Here is a 19,819-nt window from a genome sequence, read left to right as displayed (position 1 = left end):
ATTGACAGCTTTCTCCTAACTAATGACTTCTCTGTGTCTGCCTCATGATCTAGTGAAAACCATAAGTAAATGTATGTGCATCTGAGAGCAGAATGAAGGGCATTAAAATATGTAGTTACTGAAAATGCTGCCTTAGTCCTTATTTTGCGGTGCTCTACTGTAGACTCACATTTGCCATTTGGTAGTTGGGAGAAATCCGATTCTATTCATTATCAACTGCCAACCACCAGTGTGTTTTTCACTGACAGTACTGAAAATAATTTCCTGTTGTAGTTTTGCATGCAGTACCTTTTAAAAATAAATAAATAAATAAATAAATGGCAAAACATTCGTACTATATAAATGGGGATGCATGAAGAACTTGGCATTATATAATTGTTGGACAGTATAATCAATACACTTGGGTCTAGAATTAAAAAAAGAATGTTCAGAATAGAAGAAAACGAGCAAGAAACACAACTGAAAAAAAATAAAACTTTTCTTCTAAAGTATCGTTGAAGACAGCTATTTTTCTTGACAGAAGAGAGTGTTAATGTACAACGTATTAGTGCATATTCAGGGAGAAGTTTGGTAACAGGCGGCTCTCAAAAAACAATTTCTAAGTTGAAATGACCCATGCAGTCTAGAAATAGGGCATACTTTTTTTTTAAGTGGAATTAACGATGACATCAATTAAGGAGAAACGTTTCCATAGTTGGAAATATTTTCATTTCAGTCACATTTCAACCAATAATTCATTCATATATAGCTTATGAGCTGCTGAAAAGTTTTTCAGAGCAGATAATGACCAAGCCAGTTTTTTTTTTTTTAATTGGTTTCTTTAACCTCCTTTTTTTTTTTTTTTTTTTTTTTTAATATGAAGAGTATTGGATTTGGCAGAAAAACTGAAATTAAAGAATCAAAGCTCACTTCTGTTAATGTCAATGGCAAATTCCCTTTTACTTAACAAAGAGCACAATATATGAAGGGTATGTTTTTGGTTTTTTTTTTTCTAATTGAGGCTTATTTACCCAAAATGTTCAAATTTCATGAGAAATCTTGTAGTTAAATGTTATTATAACAATTTGTAAGATGTTTTTAATAAGCTGCAGTATTAAGTTGTTTTTTTCTCACACAGGCAGTGACAATGACAGATTTTGGAGTACAGATCCCTTGACAGGAACCTTCTACCAGATAAACTTCCAGTCAGCTCTCACTTGGCACCAAGCAAGGCAGAGCTGCGAGCAGCAGGATGCAGAGTTATTAAGTGTCACAGAGATACATGAACAGACGTATCTGAGAGGTGAACAAAAAACAGTAAAAAGAGCATCAAGTAATGAAAAGATTTTTAAGACTTCTTGACTGATTGCTAATATTTTGGTGCTTTAACCACATTACTATGAGTAGGTAATGTAATATTAGTATCTGTATTGTCAGAGAAGGATCAAAATTACTGTAAATTATGTCTTTTAAAAGTGAAACTTACAAAAGGTGTGGAATTGTTATTTTAAATTATTTCTATTTTTTTATAACAAGTTAAGAATTTCCAATTAGTTAAGCAAGACTTGGATCAAGCTCAGAAAACTTTAATGTAGCAGTACAAGAGAAGGGCCTTACAAAAGGATAGTTGTTATAGTAAGCAGTAAGTATATGGTTTTTGTGTTAAGAAATCATTATTCTTCATGAAGTCCTAAAGAAATAGATTTTTTTTAAGATTGCACACAAATTTTATACAAAACACTAGTGAAAAACTAAAGACTGTTTCTTCATGTACTGACTGTGGAGGAAGAAGGCCCTGTATTAATTGCACTAAACTTAAATGAACTTGTAAAGTAAATATTAACAATTGCAATTAAATCTTCTAGTTTTTAAAGATTACTGTTTACACGTAACGGTGGAATAGCATTAGATTCAGATAAAGTAATATGCAACCTAGCCTTTTGCATGTCAACTGCAGAATGGAGTCTCTGAATGTACTACTTTTAAGCACAAATTCTGTACTGAACTTTGAAACTTCTAAGCATATATTTATTATCCTCCTCCAAAATTTGACACTGCAGAACATTTAATAACAAATGTCATTAGAATTCCAGTTCTTTTTGTTCCCTAGATCTAATCGACAGCAACAGATCACCCCTCTGGATTGGATTGAACAGTCTGAATCTCCACAGTGGGTGGCAGTGGAGTGGTGGTACTCCTTTCAGATACTTTAACTGGGCACCAGGTAATAATCACTGTTGTGTTTGTTTGTTTTTTTCCAATCAGTTTTTAGAATTAATCTTTTCTGAAAGAATGTTGAATGTATATTAATTACAGTCCTTTCACATGTAGTGAAAGTCTAGGAAAGCACTAACTGTGTGGTAGCTGTATGGGAACCATTAGGTCACTGCCTGAACCAATGATAGAGCAACTGGTGAAGGGACATTGCCAGCCCTGGAAACATAGGTGGAAGCCATTCTCCCTGGGTCCGCCTCTCCCTAACCTCATTTAAGGGATGGCAGCCACAAGAGATGCATCTCAAAATAGAGATTGCTTTTGCTGGAGTGTTTGGTGAGTCCTGATCCTTGGAAAAAGGTAGGCAATTCCTTCTCTATTGCTGGATTGTGACCATTGTCTTTCTTGTGCAATCCAAGATGACTTTAAAGCAGCTATATCTGCTATTTCCTGTCCTTAAGTAGCATACTAGGACTGCTTTCAAGTCTGCTGAAATCTGCATTTCCAGCTCTTGTAGAGTTATCAGACACTTAGCCTGCAAGGACTCAGCTGTCAGTGAGCTCAGTCCTCAACTTCTACGCTTTTCCTCCTTTCTTCTCTCCACTTTAAAATTCGAGAGAGACTGTAAATAGAGTTCACAGTATTGGCAGTTCATCTCTGAAGATCTCCTAATGATTGTCATGGTAACATTTGAAGAAAATGCTGAATAAATGTGCATATATTCCAGTTCTGGCCCTTTCAAAGGGTCCTTGTGTCTTCTAGTTTTGTCTGGCACAGCAGATGGGAGGAAAGCCCAGCATTAAGTCTAGTAGAGGGCCTTCTGCTCAGCTAGTGCAATGCTTCAAGCCCTGCAGAGAAGAGGAACAGTTGGCTCTCAAGCTAAGCATCCCACGCTTCTGGAGTTCTTATATTCTCTCTTTACATGTACAAAATTCATTACCAGATGTCTTTTCTTAAGAGATACTGGCTTACTGTGTTTCTGCCCAAAAAAATTAGCTCAGAGTGTGCTCTCTGATTTCATGAATGTATCTGAGGTCTTTAAGCTCATTACCGTGTAGTCCTGTTAATATAACTGTGTCTTGACTTCAAACTGTGTACGAAGCAGTGTTTCATGGGTTGTGAAACTGGGGGCTCTAATTTTCTATGGTCTGTGTACAGCATCGCTACTGCAGCAGGCCAGGTATCGCTTCAGTCACAGACACAGAATGGCTTGCCCTGGGGGGGGGGACTACAGAGCTTTCCCAGTGCCAACCTCCTGCTGTGGACAGGGCTGCCTGGGGCCTGAACATCCCGTCATTGAGCACCTCTGGGGATGGGGTGGGGTGCTCACAGCTTCCTGAGCAGCAGTGCCAGTGCCTCAGCACCCTCTAAGTAATAAGTGTCTTCCTAATGTCTAACCTAAATCTCATGTCTTTTGAGTTTAAAGCCACTCTTCCTTGTGCTGTAGCTATCAGACCATGTGAAGAGTCACTCTCTCTTCTGCTTGCAAGCTTCTTTCAAATACTGGAAGGTTGCAATGAGGTCTCCGCAGAGCCTTTTCCAAGGCCAGCTCGCTCAACCTTTTCTCGTAGGCTCCAGCCCTCTGATCATCTTCGTAGCCCCCTCTGGATCTGTGCTAACAGCTCCACATATTTCTTGTACTGGGGCTCCAGGCTTGGATGTAATACTCCAGATGGGGCCTTATAGGGGCAGAGTAGAGGGGAATTATCACCTCCCTCACCCCGCTGGCCACTGCTCAATGTTGAGAATCTTTTGTCCACTGTTTACTGACTGCACAAGAACATCAACTGTGCTGCAGCTGGTTGTAAGCAGTGTATTTCTTAACAGATATATGACTGACACCTTTGAACAGGCTGATAAAATAGTTGGGGTGAAAGGAGAGGGAGGACTACCGCAACTTTTCCATCAGTGCGGGATGTCCTGTCTCTTCTATGCAAGTTGACAACTCTCATGAAACTCATAGGACTGCCTTACTTTTGAGGTTGTAATTCTGCAGTAAAATATGGCAGAAAATGTGAATTGTGCAACAAATATCAAAATAAATGTTTTGATAGGTTATTTTAAATCGCGTTTCCTTATCTGCGATGGAAAAATAGTTGTGGTAATGAAAACATGCGCCCATAATTGACATATGAAAAAGCTGAAGGTAAGTTGTTCTTTCAGCTGCTGGTGTAAAAGCTGTGATACGTAAAAGTAATTTGTTCTCTATTTTATGAAGGAAGCCCTTCTCCTGAACCTGAGAAACTCTGTGCAGTACTAAATCCTAGAAGATATGCTAAATGGGAGAACCGGCCATGTGAGCAGAAAGTTGGCTATATCTGTAAAAAGGAAAACTCCACGCTGGGTCCTTCTAGTCTTCAGTTAGGTATGTTGAGCAACTTAAAAAAAAATTTGAAAAAGGTACAATTTGACTAACTAAGATGAAATTTTACAGCTACTTAAAAAGAAAAAAGGTATTTTCATTTGTTCTTCTGTTTTGTTGAGTAGAATAGGATAAACATGTTTTATATCTTAAATCAAATATATTTAAATATTGGAGATGTTCCTGGAACTTAGCAACTGCATAAACATTTTCGAATTAATGTTAATATTCATTATTCCAGAGGCAATGATCTAAACCATTATTATTGAAGTCTGTGAGACTACAGCAGTAGGTTCATGCCACCTTCTTGGTGGGATTGCACATGACCTACAAAAATGGTGAACATCAACTTCTTACAGACCACTTTTCTACTACACTTTTCCCCCTGTTTTTCTCCTCTGGTGATTTATTTAATGAGGCTTATTACAGAAAACTATCTGCACATAAAATTATTGTGCTGCAGTCGTAATACCTTTAAGAAATGTGTAAAACATCTTTGGATGGAATATACTGTGTGAAAACATATCTGCTTTTTCAAAATGTTTCCCTGTCTACAAGTGAACATTTCACACAAATGAAGTCCAGTTATCACTGTCTCCCTTACTGTCTTCTTTTATTTAAATAGAGGATATTTTCTTTAAAAGCACAGTGTGTGCTGTTTAAAACACATTATACATTGAAAGAATGAATAGAAATAGTGTTTATTTATAATCAGCAAGTTTTCATCCTAATTAATTAGTTGATTTAAAATGTCATTGTGGCTATTTTACATCATTTGCATCATTTAAAAATGTGAAATGTGTTTTTCTTTGGAGAGGATGCAGAACCTGTTAAATGCCCAGAAGGATGGTTGCCCTATGCAGGTCACTGTTACATAATTCATAGAGAGCCCAGGGCATGGAAAGATGCGTTAATGTCCTGCAATGAGAGCAATGGCAATCTGGCCAGTATCCACAACCCTGAAGAGCATGCCTTCGTACTGTCTCAGCTTGGTTACAGTGAGTATTTCTATGGGATGATGCGTGGGAGAAATGGAAAACAATATCATAAATTTTACGAAGTTTCTTATTTGTTTTATATGAATATTTACATGGAAACTCACAGATACAGAGCTAAGAAAAAAAACCCAAACCACAACAACAAGCCTACAGAAACAAGAGGATTCTTTAGCACTCTTATTTTTCATAGTTTTCAGTTTGATTTGCATTTGTTTTTCACGGCATGAAAATACTTGAAGGAAATAACATCTCTAGTTCCTGCAGTATTTGCGCTGATTATCTACCTCAGACACAGTGTAGCTACAGATAGCTTTATTATTAAAAGCCCATTATACTCCAAAGGATCTCATTTCCTGCTGGTATCTCACATTTTTGCTTCTTGGACAAAGAACATGCATTAGGTCTTAAAATAAATTCCACTGTTGTTTAATCTAGATGAGCTCATATTTCAACTCATCTCCATAAAATCTCTCTCCTATAAGACTGTCACGCTCACGCAGGTGGATTTCTGTTTTTAGAAGCCATGGATGAGCTCTGGCTTGGAATGAATGACTTAAGCACTCAGATGTATTTTGAGTGGAGTGATGAGACTCCTGTGACATATACCAAATGGTTGCCTGGAGAACCCACCCATGCAGTCAGTGGGCAAGAAGATTGTGTTGTCATGGCAGGGGAGGTAAAATCATCACACCTGTACTTGATTTTTATTTCTAATCATCTTATGAATGCATTAAATCAGGGAATGGTCGGGGATGTTTGTTCTAAATTGAATTTGAAGTCAAATTTGCGATAATGGGGTAAATGTTGGTATCTGGTTGTGTTGGGTGTTAGATGCTAAGCAAACCTTAACAGCCTGACAGTGACATTTAACATTACATTTAAGCAAGAACTTGAAATTCATTCAAAGAACATAGATTCTTATTTTCCCATTGAAGTAATACTGTAAAAAAAAAAAAATAAAAAAAAAAAAAAAATAAAGAACGTTTTCAAAGAAAACTGATTCTGCCTGACCATGTTTCATTTCTTCTCATACTGCGTGTAGGATGGATATTGGGCGGACAGTGCCTGTGATAGGAAGCTAGGCTACATCTGCAGAAGAGAGCCACTACAGGGAGTTTCAGGAACAGTGAAGACTGATCCTGCCTGTACAAAGGTAAGACTAAAACAGAAGCAAAATCTGCTTAATAAAAATCCATTCTCTTCACATACTCCATTTTATGCTGAAGTTCCTGGTGAAGTGTGATTGTAAATCAAGGTTATAATTTTCACTATGTTGCCTTATTTTTAACAAAGTAATTTTGGTTGTGTGTGTGTGTGTGTGTGTGTGTGTGTGTGTGTGTGTGTGTGTGTGTGTTAATGAGTCAACCCTATTATCTGTAAAAACTTCCCGTGAAGAAATCAAGTCATTATTGTGGTTCTGTGCATACTTCTTATTTTGTTCTACCATATGTGGTTATTGAAGACATAATAGAGACTGGGAATTTTTTTGGATGTGATGTAGTCATATTAATGAAGTCAAATCAACACAATCAACTTAGTTTCATGAGCTGATTTTAATTTTAGGATATGTTTTTCATCCTACTGCTTTCCTTCTCTTTCTTTTATTTTTCCAGTTTGCTATTGCTCAATATTTGGTAGCATTTCCCATTGCCCGACACAGGGAAGAGCTGATGTTCATTGCTGGAACAAGGCAGATGCCAAACACAGAGCACAGATATTATTATTATTATTATTATTATTATTATTATTATTTATTATTATTATTATTTAACTTTTCTTGGGTGCAGCAAGCACACCTTGAGCTAGTAAGGAAGAGGAAATCAGAGTTCAGCCTTAATTTTGAATATTTTATCTTCCAGTAATTTTTCTGCTGCCTCTCCAGTTCTCTAGTCAGACTTTTTTAGGTGAACTGTTGAGTTGAATTAGTAAATTAGTTTAGTTACAGTTCTTTTAGCCTGTAGGAATAAGGAATTTTGAGTGTCTCACTGCAAAAGACTATTCTCTATGATTCTCAGTAAGGAATATTTTGTTCATCTGCTTCTGAATACTTATTCTGTGCCTCTGGCTTTCTCATGAGTTAGAAATAATGATTTACTAGTTGACTAAGAGAGGGATTTATATATGCATTAAATCTTTCTGCATGCTCACTAAGCTTAATAATTAAGAGCCTACTGGGCTTCAAATGATATATTATTGCATTATTTTATATTGAAATACATAGATTTAGAGCATACAGTGGAATTCAAGCACTAAAACATACATGTTTTTTGTAAGTGTATTATTACACATTCTTTACAGGGCTGGACAAGACATGGTTCTTACTGCTACCTAGTTGGACATGCACTCGTAACGTTTTCAGAAGCAGTGAAAACCTGTGAAAGGATTGGTAGCTATTTAACAACTGTAGAAGACAGGTATGAAAGATTATAAGAACTATACATGTGATGGAATAATCTTGGCATTTTATAAAATAGTTGAGAACCCTTTGGAGGGGGAAAAAAAAAAAGTGAAACCAGAAGAAAAGAATGTCTATCTTGGAGAGAAGTACTCAATAAATACAGTATGTCTTTTCTAATGAAATATATGTTACAATTTCATGCTTTCCAGTACTTTGGAAGAAAAGATCACAGCTGCTTCTGTCCCACAAAGAGCAGCTTTTCAATGTAGCTCAGCCTCCAATGCTTTCAGAGCTAATACCTCTGACATTCAGTCCAGTGAGGTATTTCCATGAAAGATTAAACCTAAAGGAGTCTTTATTCTTTCTAGTCTTTTGTAGTTTAGGATTCTGAGAAGGTGCTAAAGGAGAACTAGGTTTAATCTCCATCTAACTCATTTCAGATATGAGCAAGCCTACCTGACCAGCTTTGTTGGTCTGAGTTCTGAGAAGTGCTTCTGGATTGGTCTCTCCAACACAGAAGAGCAAGAAATCTTCAAGTGGGAGACTGGTGAAGGCGTTTTCTACACAAACTGGAACTCAGCAATGCCTGGTACTCCTTCGTATGTGCGGTCTCTGTAGTTTGTTTAAAAGTTGGATCTTAAAAGCCCTAGGCTAAGGAAGAGATGTGTACAGCAATTCTTATGCTTTCAAATGCTGCATAGGAAGTGCCATCATGATTAGTCATTCAGTTATACTTTTGCATTCCTGTTCCCAAGATGTCATGCTGTATGTTTTTGCAAGTTATGGAATATATCTTCCCGATTTTTTTTTGCTGCCTTGCCATACATGCTAGCACCCGGCTATGCTTCCTTCTCTCAGCACCTACAATCACTCAGGCATTGTCATCACAGTGGCCTTCCTGAGGCATGTTTCATCTCACAGAGTAAGAGATATAAAGGAAAAGAGACTTAAAGTATGTGTATGCCTTTTCCCTTCACATTGGCTTTTCAGCAGAGATGTAGGCACTTCAGACATTCACTGAGACCCCAGACCTTAGTCTAGTCCTGACAGTATCTATTCCCCATTGACAACCCTTACTATGACCCTGCAGTGTTTTCTTTCTGTGCTGCTGCATTTAGCTGTCTCTGGTAAGTAGCCATGCTTAAAGTTTTGGTCAGAGGAAAATATCACAAGGCTTTCCTCCTGATATTCCAGACATCTGTCTGACTTAGTCCAGCAAATGAAAATATTTCAGTAGTTGATTCAACAGAGAGTCATAAATTACAGTAGAATTATCAGAAATATGCTCCAGTTGGTGTCATTTCCAGCTCTGGGATTACTTGTGGGCTCCTCAGGGCTGCTTCCTGGTGACAGAAGTTTAGTCTGCTATGATAGTAGGGCCTGGAGGCAGCTGGAGCTTGGTGGTGTTCTGCCAGCACCTCTGCGTAAGCACTTCCAGCGCCACAGGGTTAGTTTCCTTGTTTCCTTTTAATCATTGCAGCTAGTTCTATTTAATGTACACTGTAAGAACCAATTTTAAAAACAAAACGCAGAATAGGCAGGATAGCTTGGCAGCCAGACATCCTCCTTCTCCCCATGCACTGGCAAGCGGCTTGCTTCTCTCTGGCTCTGAACTCAGCACTGTAAGGACTTTCTTAATTGCAACTAATTCTATGCTCCCAGCTCCCTAAAAAGCTCTCTGTTTTTATAACATCTAAACAAATGGCTAATACATCTGTTTCGCTGTTGACATGGCAGACTTGAGCAGCGCTGACTCTCTGAGGTCTACTTTCCCCTATCTCTACCTCCCAACCCTCTGAACTCCCTGCTGCAAGTGGCCAGTCTATATATGATAGAACAACTTCCTCTGCATTTCAGCAGCCCTACCCAAATTTCTGCACAGAAGTCAGCATGTAGTAATCAGGCAGCTTTCTTCCCTCCCACCTGGCCATCACAGAGGTGATGCCATCTTTTCTACCTACTGTTCCAACTTCAGACCATCAGAACTCAGTATCTTAAGTGCTTTCCCAGTGTTATTGAGCAAGTAATGCAGATCACTAGGACTCCCTGCCAATTATATTTTCCACAACTTACTCTGATGGCAAGTGAATATTAAATACTCAGTTTCTGATGTGGCAGAATTTCACACCTGTTTCTCGTAGACAGAAAAGAAAATGCTCTTCTGAATCACTTGCTGCGGTTGTCAGAATGACTCTTCACAAGTCTTTATAGGGCTATTTTCTGAAATGATTTGTGCTACTGAGGAAATTTGTGTTGTAATACTAAACTCCCAATTAGCCATTAGTAAAACACATCTATGATGACATATATGAACATTCTGCCTTTGAAATAATAACTAGAAGTATCTTTGGAATATGACACCGTAGAAATAATTATTTTCTGGTTCCTCATTGCTTAAAAGAGCAAAATCAAACTGAGCGTAAAAGACTAAAGTGATAGAATTGAGGAAAAAAAAAACCACATAAGAAACAATACAGTAAGAGTTTTTAGAATGTCTGAGGTTTTCAGTCTCAGGTTGCAAATAGCTTTTTGCCATTCCAATGTAATCTCTATTTTATTCCTTCTGTCTATTTTTTTCAACTTGTCTTCATTGTTAACTGAGGAGGAGCTGATGCCATGCAATGCAACACTATGCTGGAAGTACCTGAGTTAACTCCCAGGGAGCCATTGGGATTGCAGTGTAGCACTTAGATAAAGTGCCTGGGTCTTGACAATGGAGAACTGTGTAAATGAACTGCAAAGCTCAGACTCATTTAGTCCTTTCAGCTTTGTACTGGCACAGCTGTGCTGCTTTTGCTACAGAAGGCAATTCACTTAATTCTTGCTCAGAAATCTCTGCATTGTTTTTCAGTTCACAGGTTAGGCATATACTTAAAGACTTAGGATGGGATTTGTCTTATTAAAGTTAAGCTAGAAAGAAGTTTAATATCTTTATAATAGCAGTCAAGACTACACAAAGAAAAAAAGACAACTAATACAAAACTACAACAAAACAGTGGGATGAGTTTGCAGAATGTGAACACCTGGGGACTTCGCAGGCAGGGAATCTAGAATTTTGATTAGGCTAGGTGCTTAGAAGTTAAGATTGCCTCTAAGTAATAGATAGAAGTTGCTTTTGACAGTCATAGACCACTGTCCCACTGGTTTCAAAAGCAGAGAATGAGGTGTTGAAGATGGCATTTAAGTAGGATGCACATTCCTTGGTGCTCCTCATCTCTCCTGGGTGACAGGCTGCCAAATGCTTGCTGTGAGTGGCGTAGGAAAGAGCTAGCTAGGCATGGGGAAGTTAATGCACTTAAGCTATAACGCTTTTCAAAGGGGAAAAGCATTGCTCTTTGTTTTCCTCTTTTTAGAAAGCTTCTCCACTGAACAGACGCTACAGATAATATTTCAAACAGTCTTTTGTAAAACGAATTGCATGACCTGTGGGGGAAAAAAAAAGGCAGGGGAACTACTTGAAAACACATTTTAATTTTCTTTTATATTTCACAAAGGGAAAGAAGTAGGTTGTGTTGCCCTACGGACTGGAAGTGCAGCTGGACTATGGGATGTTCAAAACTGTGAACTAAAGGCAAAATTTCTCTGCAAAAAAACAGCTGAAAAAATAACTCGTCCGTTTGCTCCTGGAAAAAATTCTAATTTCAAATGTCCTTTGGGTTGGAATACAAGTAATAGCACTAATTCTTGCTTCAGAGTAAGTGTTATTTTTTCCTATAATCCTTCTTATGAGATGAAAGAGTTCTTAACTGATAAAAAGTCTAAGCTTCAGAGAATGATACCTCACTGTATGAATGTAGTGAGCTTTTACAAAAACTGCCCAAGGAAATCACTGCAATAATCTCTTTATCAGTGATACTTAGGTTTATTCAAGTAGCATGTTCTTTAATCTGTGTTATACATGATAATCTTAATGTAATGTTTTCCTATTTTGATTGTACAGGGCAGTCAGTGGACTTATTTTTATACACTTAAAACATAGTTTTCTACTTTAAAATTTATTTACAGACCTTTGTGAGAGAAAAAAAACATAAGAAAACGTGGTTTGAAGCCAGAGATTTCTGCAGAGAAATCGGAGGAGATCTTGCTGCTGTTAATAGTGAAGAAGAGCAAAGAGTGATAGAAAACTTAATAACGTAAGTAAAATAAATATTTAATAACCATTTTGTCTTTGAATCCTCTGAAGCACTTATACCTACCTCACTATAACAGACCAAGTACTTCCTAGCCCATCCTTGCAGCTGGTGCATATATTTGTGTCACTGGTTTCAAAGCATTGGGTAGTCCTCAAATCCGTCAGTAAGTGTGAGAGTGATTGTTCCATATACGCTACGTAACTAAACACAACTAATGTTTCCTTTTCTTCACAACATATCTTTTCGTGTTCTAGAAAGAAACTGCCATCATCTCAGCTTTTCTGGATAGGTTTGCAGCGTTTGGATCCTGATGGTGGGCTGTCCTGGAGTGATAGATCCCCGGTGAGAACACAACATTCCCAGTTTCTTTCAGTTCTGACTCTTTCACTGTTAAGGCTATTTTCATGACTGGCATGGATGAAAGTTGTATTAAGAATTACCAGGAATGATTGCCTTACCATTGGGTAACCCTAAGTCAGTGTTCTTTGTACTCATTTGAAAAGAAAAAGGTTATAAACCACGAGATTAAACCATCAAAGCAGTGATAACGTGAAGTTCCAGTAAGGAGATAAATATCTAGGTGGTAAGTAGATGAGAATCATCTCTCCTAATTTTATTTGGTGGTGGTGATATATTGCCACATTCCTTTCCATGCTATTGATTTATAACTTCATTCAATTTCAAACCAGAGCAAAAAGGTTTAATATGACTGCTGGAGTCCACTGAATGCTGTGTAAGATGAGAGGTGTGGTTTTTTTTTTTTTTTTTTTCCCCCTTACAAAATGCTACATTGCTTTAATAGCCCACATGGGCTGTGCAACCACACAAAGAAAATGAGAGGTTCAAAACTTTGGAGCTACCTCTCTTCTCTTCCAGAGTTCAACTATTTTCCCTGTTATTGCTTTGATTTTTATTCATCTTTGTTTCTACTGTAGGTGAGTTATATGAAAACAATTTCTTTTTACGACACTCCATTAGAAAATTGCGGAGCAATCAGCAAAGAGCATTCCATCTCCTGGATTAACATGCATTGTGAATACAGCCAGGACTGGATTTGTGAAATAAAGAAAGGTAGGCTAAATTTTACTTTAAGATCCCTCTAGAAAACCATTTCTGTTGCAGAATTTCATATTTTAGGATAGTGTGATGCAAGTTAAGTGCTCAAAGAAAATCTGGTTGACTTATAGGATGTCTGTATGTGGAACAATAGGCCAAAGCATATCAATTCATTCAGAATACAATGCTTCAACTGAAAATGATCAACCTTGTTTTGCCTTATTTTTAAAACTTTATGTTGTATGCTAATTTTTGTTTGTTTGTTTTCCGAAATGTAACTACCGCAACTACAGAGGAATAAGAGAAGAATCTGTTATAGCTTTCTATTGGGTTGCACATTTCAGAACAGTTACTTTGGTGGCTCTCTTTAGGCTCCTTTATGCAATGAGTGAGGATCAATGTTCAAATTGATACCTCTCCATTGCAGACTATTTTTGTGCTTGTTAATTTTTCAGAATAATCTGATTCCCATTTATTCATGTTGTCCCAGCTTCTCATGCTTAAAAACTAGTAGCCATGGATATCTATCTGAAAGAGATGCTGTGCAGATATCTTTGCTATTTGCTTTGCAATTCTTCAACTGAGTGCTTAGTTGTACTGATAATTATCTGTAAAAGCATCAACAGTAGTTGTCTATTTTATTAGTTACTATTAGTGTATGAATGGCACCAATTACAGTCTGAAGAAATCACCATGGTGAGTCAGTAGTACATAATGTCATAATGAAGCAGTCCTAATACTTTGTGCTTGTGGAACTTACATAATTTTTTTTATCTCTTGCATCTTTCAACCAAACATGGAAGTAATTATTTTTAAAAGGTGGCAAACTTTTTTCTTTTTTAACAAAGCTTATATGTTGCACACTTCATTTATGCAATTACAGATAGAGAAATACAAATATTATGATGAACTCCTGTAGGAAAAAAATAAAGATGGCATTTGTCTTGTATTTTTATAGCTTGGTCTTGCAAGTTTAGATACATTACTCCGATATTCCACTCAGTGTTATATCTTTTTTTTAATTTAAATTTTCTTGATAGTTGGTGGCTTTTCAGTCAAATGTGATTCTTCACAAGGTAATGTCACAGAAAAAGTTTCACCAACAAATGAATAGTAAATATATGTTATTTTAAGAAGAAATTTGTTTAGAATCTGAATTTCTTGCTTAGATTTGACAACATCTATATAATCTTTTAGTTATTGTGCAAAGTATATCAACATCAAGGATAGTATTTTCACTCTTCCGTTTTATTACAGAAAAATTATGGAACTTTAATTGTCACTAAGATCATTTCTGCTAATTGAACAGCTACACTGGTTCAACAGTTGGAAAATATTTTACTTTTTTTTTTTTTCCTCATTTCGTTACAGGAACACTCTTGAAACCAGAACCTGTCAGCCCTTCTGCCAGTAAGCTCCTGTTTATCTCCTCACACTCAAAGGATGCTGTCATGTAACAACAGCAGTTTTCACAGGGTCTGTGCAGAATACAGACTCCTCTCCTGTGTTGCAGTATATGAAATCACAGAAGATGGCTGGATTATAAAAGGGGACAAACAGTATTTTTTCAGCACAGAAAGTACATCTATGGAAAAAGCCAGAATGTTCTGCAGAAACCACCATGGAGATCTTGCTATTATTGGAGATAATAATAAAAGAATTTTTTTGTGGAAATATGTAAGAGGAAATTTGATTACATTTTACTATATACAGCATATATATATTCTGCTGCATATGCTTGTGAAGTACAGGAGGGCATGCTTGTTACATAATATTAATATATTTTATCAGCAGTAATTTCAAAATTCAATGAAAAAAATATTTAAACGTATAAGGAGCAATGAACAGAAATCTACTTTTTAGCCATGTGATGTTATACAAAGATTTGAGGCTACTGCAAGGGTAGCTCTGACACACCACATCATGCTGCTGCCCTAAACAACTTTTCGAAGAGGGGTTAGCCTGGTCCAGGTCAGGGATTGAAGAACAGTCAAGACCTTCATGAATTAATTTTGCTGCAAACCATCTCAAAACTTGTCATGTATTTCAAAAGTACTGCCCAGACATCACCTGAGATGATGCTGGTGGGTACATGCCCATGGCAGGGGCATGCCTACTGTTAAATAGCATGGATGTTGGCTCAGACCTCTGCCATAACACTATTTGGTTTATTAATGTCAAAGCTGCCACACAGCCTACTGTCTGTGTTACACTATTTTAGATGTTTGCTTTTGTGTGGAAAAGAATATGAAAGGACTAGTGAACAGACAGCTTGAGATACAGGAATTACACTGCAGCTTAAGAGGAAAAGAAAGATTTACTTACTGAATAGAATTAAAATATTTTATGTTGTTTTCATTTCACAACTCTCTCTTCTATCTTTCAAAACTAACTTTGAAAGCTTTGACTATACCAGTAAGGCAGTCAAATGTAGTGAAGCAGCAGTAAAGATACAAAGTAGAATTATGTGATTTATGGTACTTAGTTCAACAGGAGTTCTGTCTGGTGCGTGTCTGTCCTATGCGTGTTCATTCAAACAATATGTATTCGTCTCTTTGCATCAATAGCACAAAAATGCACTTCTTTTTTTCTATTAGAAAACTAGTAAGTAACAGAAAGCACTAACTGAAAGTACTTTTCTTTTTTTTTTTTCATATGTTTAGATCTTAAAAAATGGCAAACTGCATTCATATCTCATAGGATTAATCCTAAATGCTGACCAACAGTTTAGGTAGGTAAATGTGCTCTGTTATGATACATTTAAAAAAACAAAACAAACAAAAAAAAAAAAACCAGAAATTTCTGTTTTGCACAGCCAGAGTTCTTTTTGGATGTACTCCTGCAGGAACCACATAACCAATATTGGAGTTATGCTGAAATTTATGCTTCTGTTGGTTTAACTACATTGCAAAATCACTGGTTTAAATTATCTCTTAATAGGTGATATCCATGCTTCCAATATGTAGGTAGCATCTATTAAAAATGAAGGTTTTTTTGCTTTTTGATTTGTTATGCGTCTCATTATCTAAAATCTTTTAATCTTGTTTAAATCTAACTAGAGACAGACAGCTGTAAATACATAAAAATATATATTTTTAGCATATATATTTTTTTCTGAACTGTTCAGTGAACACAGTCTGTTTAACAGCTACTATATTACTTTGATGTTTTTCAGATGGATAGATGGAACTACTTTACACTATGCACCTTGGGCAGAGGGGGAACCCAACTTTGCCTTTGATCAAGAATATTGTGTGGTCTTAGATAAAAAATATGGTGGGTTGCACTTTTTAAGAAACATTTTTTTTAGTTATTACTCTTCCCCTGTTTATTAAATGTATCTTGCTAACTATAACTTTTTCTTTTTTTTGCCAGTAATTTGGGGAAAAATATATGTAAAAAGTATGGTCTTTATATTTGACGTTAGTTAATGGACAATGTTAGCCATAAGAGTGGAATATATGAAATTGACTTTGTTAGAGAATGGGGACAAATTGGTCATTAATTTTCCATCTGTATGGGCAGTATGTTCCATTCAAGCAAAGGGAGAATTGTTCTTTCAAAAAATCATTAGGGAATAGTGAGTAAAGGAATAATATAAATAACCGAAGGCCTAATGAGTGTATGAAGTATCACATTCAATTGTTCTTTCACTGAGCAAGTGTTACTTTACATTTGCAGGCTTGAGTATAACAATGCTGTTGGTGGGTTTTACTCAGAGGCAAGGGAGTTGTCATGTCTGCCACATCATATGGGCAGTACTCCTACAGTCACAGCAGGACTAAAGCCCTCCTACAAGTGGTGATAGGATGTAGTTCTAGCTGAAATACACTCTGATATTCCTCGGCAGAGTGTTTTCAAAGCTACAGATATATAGAAATACCAGCTCACTTTTCCACAAATTTCAGTCCTTTATGTAATATCTTATTATTTGTGTTTAAACTTCAGGTTTGTGGAATGATGTTAGCTGTGGTCATTCACATGGCTTTATCTGTGAGAGGCATGGGAGTTTTGTGAATGCCACACTTTCTCCAGCAGCAACTTCACCTCCAGGAGGATGTCCCAAAGACTGGCTGTTATTTAAAAATCAGGTTTGGTAGTGTGCATCTATACACAGTGGTACCAGACCTTGAGGAATGTACCTGTAGCTATACAATGGGACCTTTTATCTCCCAGACACCTTTTGACAGTGATTTTTCTAAAATCACATTTAAAATTTAACCTGTTAGCTAATTCTTAAAAAAATGATGACGTTTATAGTCATATATTTTTATTATTTTTCAGAAAAGCGCTCGTCTAAGCTACCATGGAACAAATCTTAATAGTATGTACTCAGAAAAGATGGAACTTAATTCAACTGACAGAGTCAACATTAGTGTACAGTCAGTCATTTGAGAAGGAATGAATCAGAAATAATGCTCAATTAGAACATTTTACATGTCAAAAATACTTCTCAAAAAGTTCACATGATTTCAAATGGAATTCTGGGCTTGGCTTTTATTTATTTGTTGGCAGCACTTCTTTGTCTGATGATGGAGCATGGCTTTTCCAGCACAGCTAATTAACACATGAGCTTCTGTGAATTATAAATTGTTGCTTGGATTTTGTTCTGCCATTCACAGTTCCTTCCAAAACGTTAGGGAATACATTTTGAAGTCATGAAAAGTTCTGCCTTGGCTCTAGAGCCAAGTCCCTGCCAGCTCTTTTCTGGTCTGATGGGGTTATTTTCTACTTTAGCAGGTGTCATGCATGCCTAAATTGCTTTTGCTGTCACTCTCTGATGACCTAACTTATTTTTCCCTAGTGTTACAAATTTTTTGGTTCTCAATTTCAATATTGGTATACTGCAAATAAAGACTGTATCAACCTTGGAGGACATCTGGCTACCATACAAAATGAACAAGTACAAGGTATAGTACAGCGGCCCTTTAGATAACAGCACTTACTCTGTAAACGTTGTTCATTTCCTGAAAAGAAATGCAGCAAGAAGAGACAGTATGTAGATATATTTATTTTATAATACACATACTCAATATGGGTTATATGGTCATGGCATCAAACATTTCTGGAAAAACCGGAGCTATCTGTTTCATGCTGGTCATACTAAGGCTTGCTTGCTCTCTCATTGCGTGCAAGCTACTTTACATTATTCATAGAATTTGAATTGGCATAGAATAGCAAATTCCAACCTGGTGCTTATAGAGTTTGACAGAAGGAATGAAGAAGAACTCATAGTCTACTTTTGCCATAAATAGAAATGACTATATTATTAGACCTTTCAAATGACTGTCTAAATTCTGTGAAGTAATTCAGGAATACATTGTTAAATACACATTTCCACCTGGACTATGTTTTTAAGCTTCCATTTGTAGATCCATCAATCAACTCATCCTGAAGGTTAAACTAAATGAACTCTTACGACAAATGGTCAGGTGGCTTTTTTTGTGTTACCTTATTTCTGAGCTATCCCTATTGTTCCAAGTGCTTTTGTTCACTGAGATGTTTCATAGTCAAAGGCTTGGTAAAATTCTGACATAATAAACTTGAAAAAAATCAAATTGGGTATGTTCCTGATTAAAAGCTAATTAAAATATATTTACAAGATTTTAATAAAGCAAGCAAAATAATTAGATTTTTTTATTACCTGTTGTCTTGATTGGTGTTTTGACTGATTACATGATATGTTCAGTTTCTTTTCTATTGTGTGTTCGTTTTTTTTTTTTTTTTTTTTTTTCCCCTAGCCTTTCTCACTTACCATTTGAAGGATGTTTTATACAATCCCTGGATTGGCTTGAATGATATAATTAGTGAACTCAACTTTGTTTGGGCTGATGGAAGTGCTGTTTCCTATACAAACTGGGCTCCAGATTCCCCAAAACTTTATGAGCCCATTTTGTTTGACAGCCTCCGTCCAGAAAATGATGGCAATCGGTTAAAGGTAAATAGTGCTCAGAGTTTACTGTAAGATTAAATGTGGAGAACAGCATCACTTCAATTAAACATCTCAGTTTGCCTCAGCTTTTCCCCAGCTTACTCAATTATCTATAAACTGGGATGACCATTACAATGCCTTAATGTTTGAATATACTAACACGTAGCACAAGAGAATGTTATTGCTGCAAATTTGCCTAAGAATTTGGGAATATTCTGGGGCAGATTGACTGAATGAAGTTTTCTTTTTCATACTAATTTACTCTCTATTTTGGAGAAAATGCAAGAATAGCATTCAAATTTTAGAAGCTAGCACACTGGAAACACTTACACGTGTTTGGTAAGTTAAATCATGTTGGTAAATGAAGGAAGAGAGCATGCAACAGTTGAAATTTTTTCTACTTCTTCCGTATTTAAAATTGTAACTAAACTACTAAGGGCTGATAGATGCCACCTGCTTTCCAAACCAACAAAACACTCCTGCTAGGTCTGAAATAAAATGCTATAATGTTGTAAATACAATAGCTTTCCACATACGCAAACCACTTTCTCCCATTTATTTCCTTATCTTCTTTTCAGAACTTACTCTTCATTTTCAGTGTGACTACTCTACTTGCTGTCCAACTTCCCCTCATTTTGTATCTCACTCCCCCAAAGAAGCCAGAGACCCAACTTAATCTTCACCTCAGCTAATTCATTGTGCTTTTGCCCATTTTGCTCTGGTCCCTTCTGAGGTGTAGGAAGACAA

General features: G+C 36.6%; 1 protein-coding gene across 2 annotated transcripts in view; it reads left to right on the top strand.

Moving 5' to 3' along the window:
• The window catches only part of LOC100544965 (macrophage mannose receptor 1-like), a 34,434-nt gene that overhangs the window by 4,619 nt on the left and 9,996 nt on the right, over positions 1 to 19,819 (top strand). Inside the window, exons 4-22 of one of the 2 annotated variants that reach the window (XM_085227314.1) lie at positions 1,118 to 1,282; positions 2,090 to 2,203; positions 4,412 to 4,558; positions 5,371 to 5,553; positions 6,072 to 6,229; positions 6,596 to 6,706; positions 7,852 to 7,967; positions 8,392 to 8,540; positions 11,446 to 11,645; positions 11,957 to 12,084; positions 12,339 to 12,426; positions 13,020 to 13,155; positions 14,512 to 14,550; positions 14,654 to 14,817; positions 15,804 to 15,871; positions 16,316 to 16,416; positions 17,089 to 17,231; positions 17,945 to 18,050; positions 18,882 to 19,078. In XM_085227314.1, coding sequence (XP_085083440.1) covers positions 1,118 to 1,282; positions 2,090 to 2,203; positions 4,412 to 4,558; positions 5,371 to 5,553; positions 6,072 to 6,229; positions 6,596 to 6,706; positions 7,852 to 7,967; positions 8,392 to 8,540; positions 11,446 to 11,645; positions 11,957 to 12,084; positions 12,339 to 12,426; positions 13,020 to 13,155; positions 14,512 to 14,550; positions 14,654 to 14,817; positions 15,804 to 15,871; positions 16,316 to 16,416; positions 17,089 to 17,231; positions 17,945 to 18,050; positions 18,882 to 19,078 — 2,513 coding nt within the window. The remainder of the gene's footprint in view (positions 1 to 1,117; positions 1,283 to 2,089; positions 2,204 to 4,411; positions 4,559 to 5,370; positions 5,554 to 6,071; positions 6,230 to 6,595; positions 6,707 to 7,851; positions 7,968 to 8,391; positions 8,541 to 11,445; positions 11,646 to 11,956; positions 12,085 to 12,338; positions 12,427 to 13,019; positions 13,156 to 14,511; positions 14,551 to 14,653; positions 14,818 to 15,803; positions 15,872 to 16,315; positions 16,417 to 17,088; positions 17,232 to 17,944; positions 18,051 to 18,881; positions 19,079 to 19,819) is intronic. The other variant, XM_085227315.1, reaches the window with a different exon arrangement.

This window comes from Meleagris gallopavo, chromosome 6 (assembly GCF_905368555.1).
Source record: "Meleagris gallopavo chromosome 6, MGAL_WU_HG_1.1, whole genome shotgun sequence".
Classification (NCBI taxonomy): domain Eukaryota; kingdom Metazoa; phylum Chordata; class Aves; order Galliformes; family Phasianidae; genus Meleagris; species Meleagris gallopavo.
This window is presented reverse-complemented; position numbering and strand designations above follow the sequence as displayed.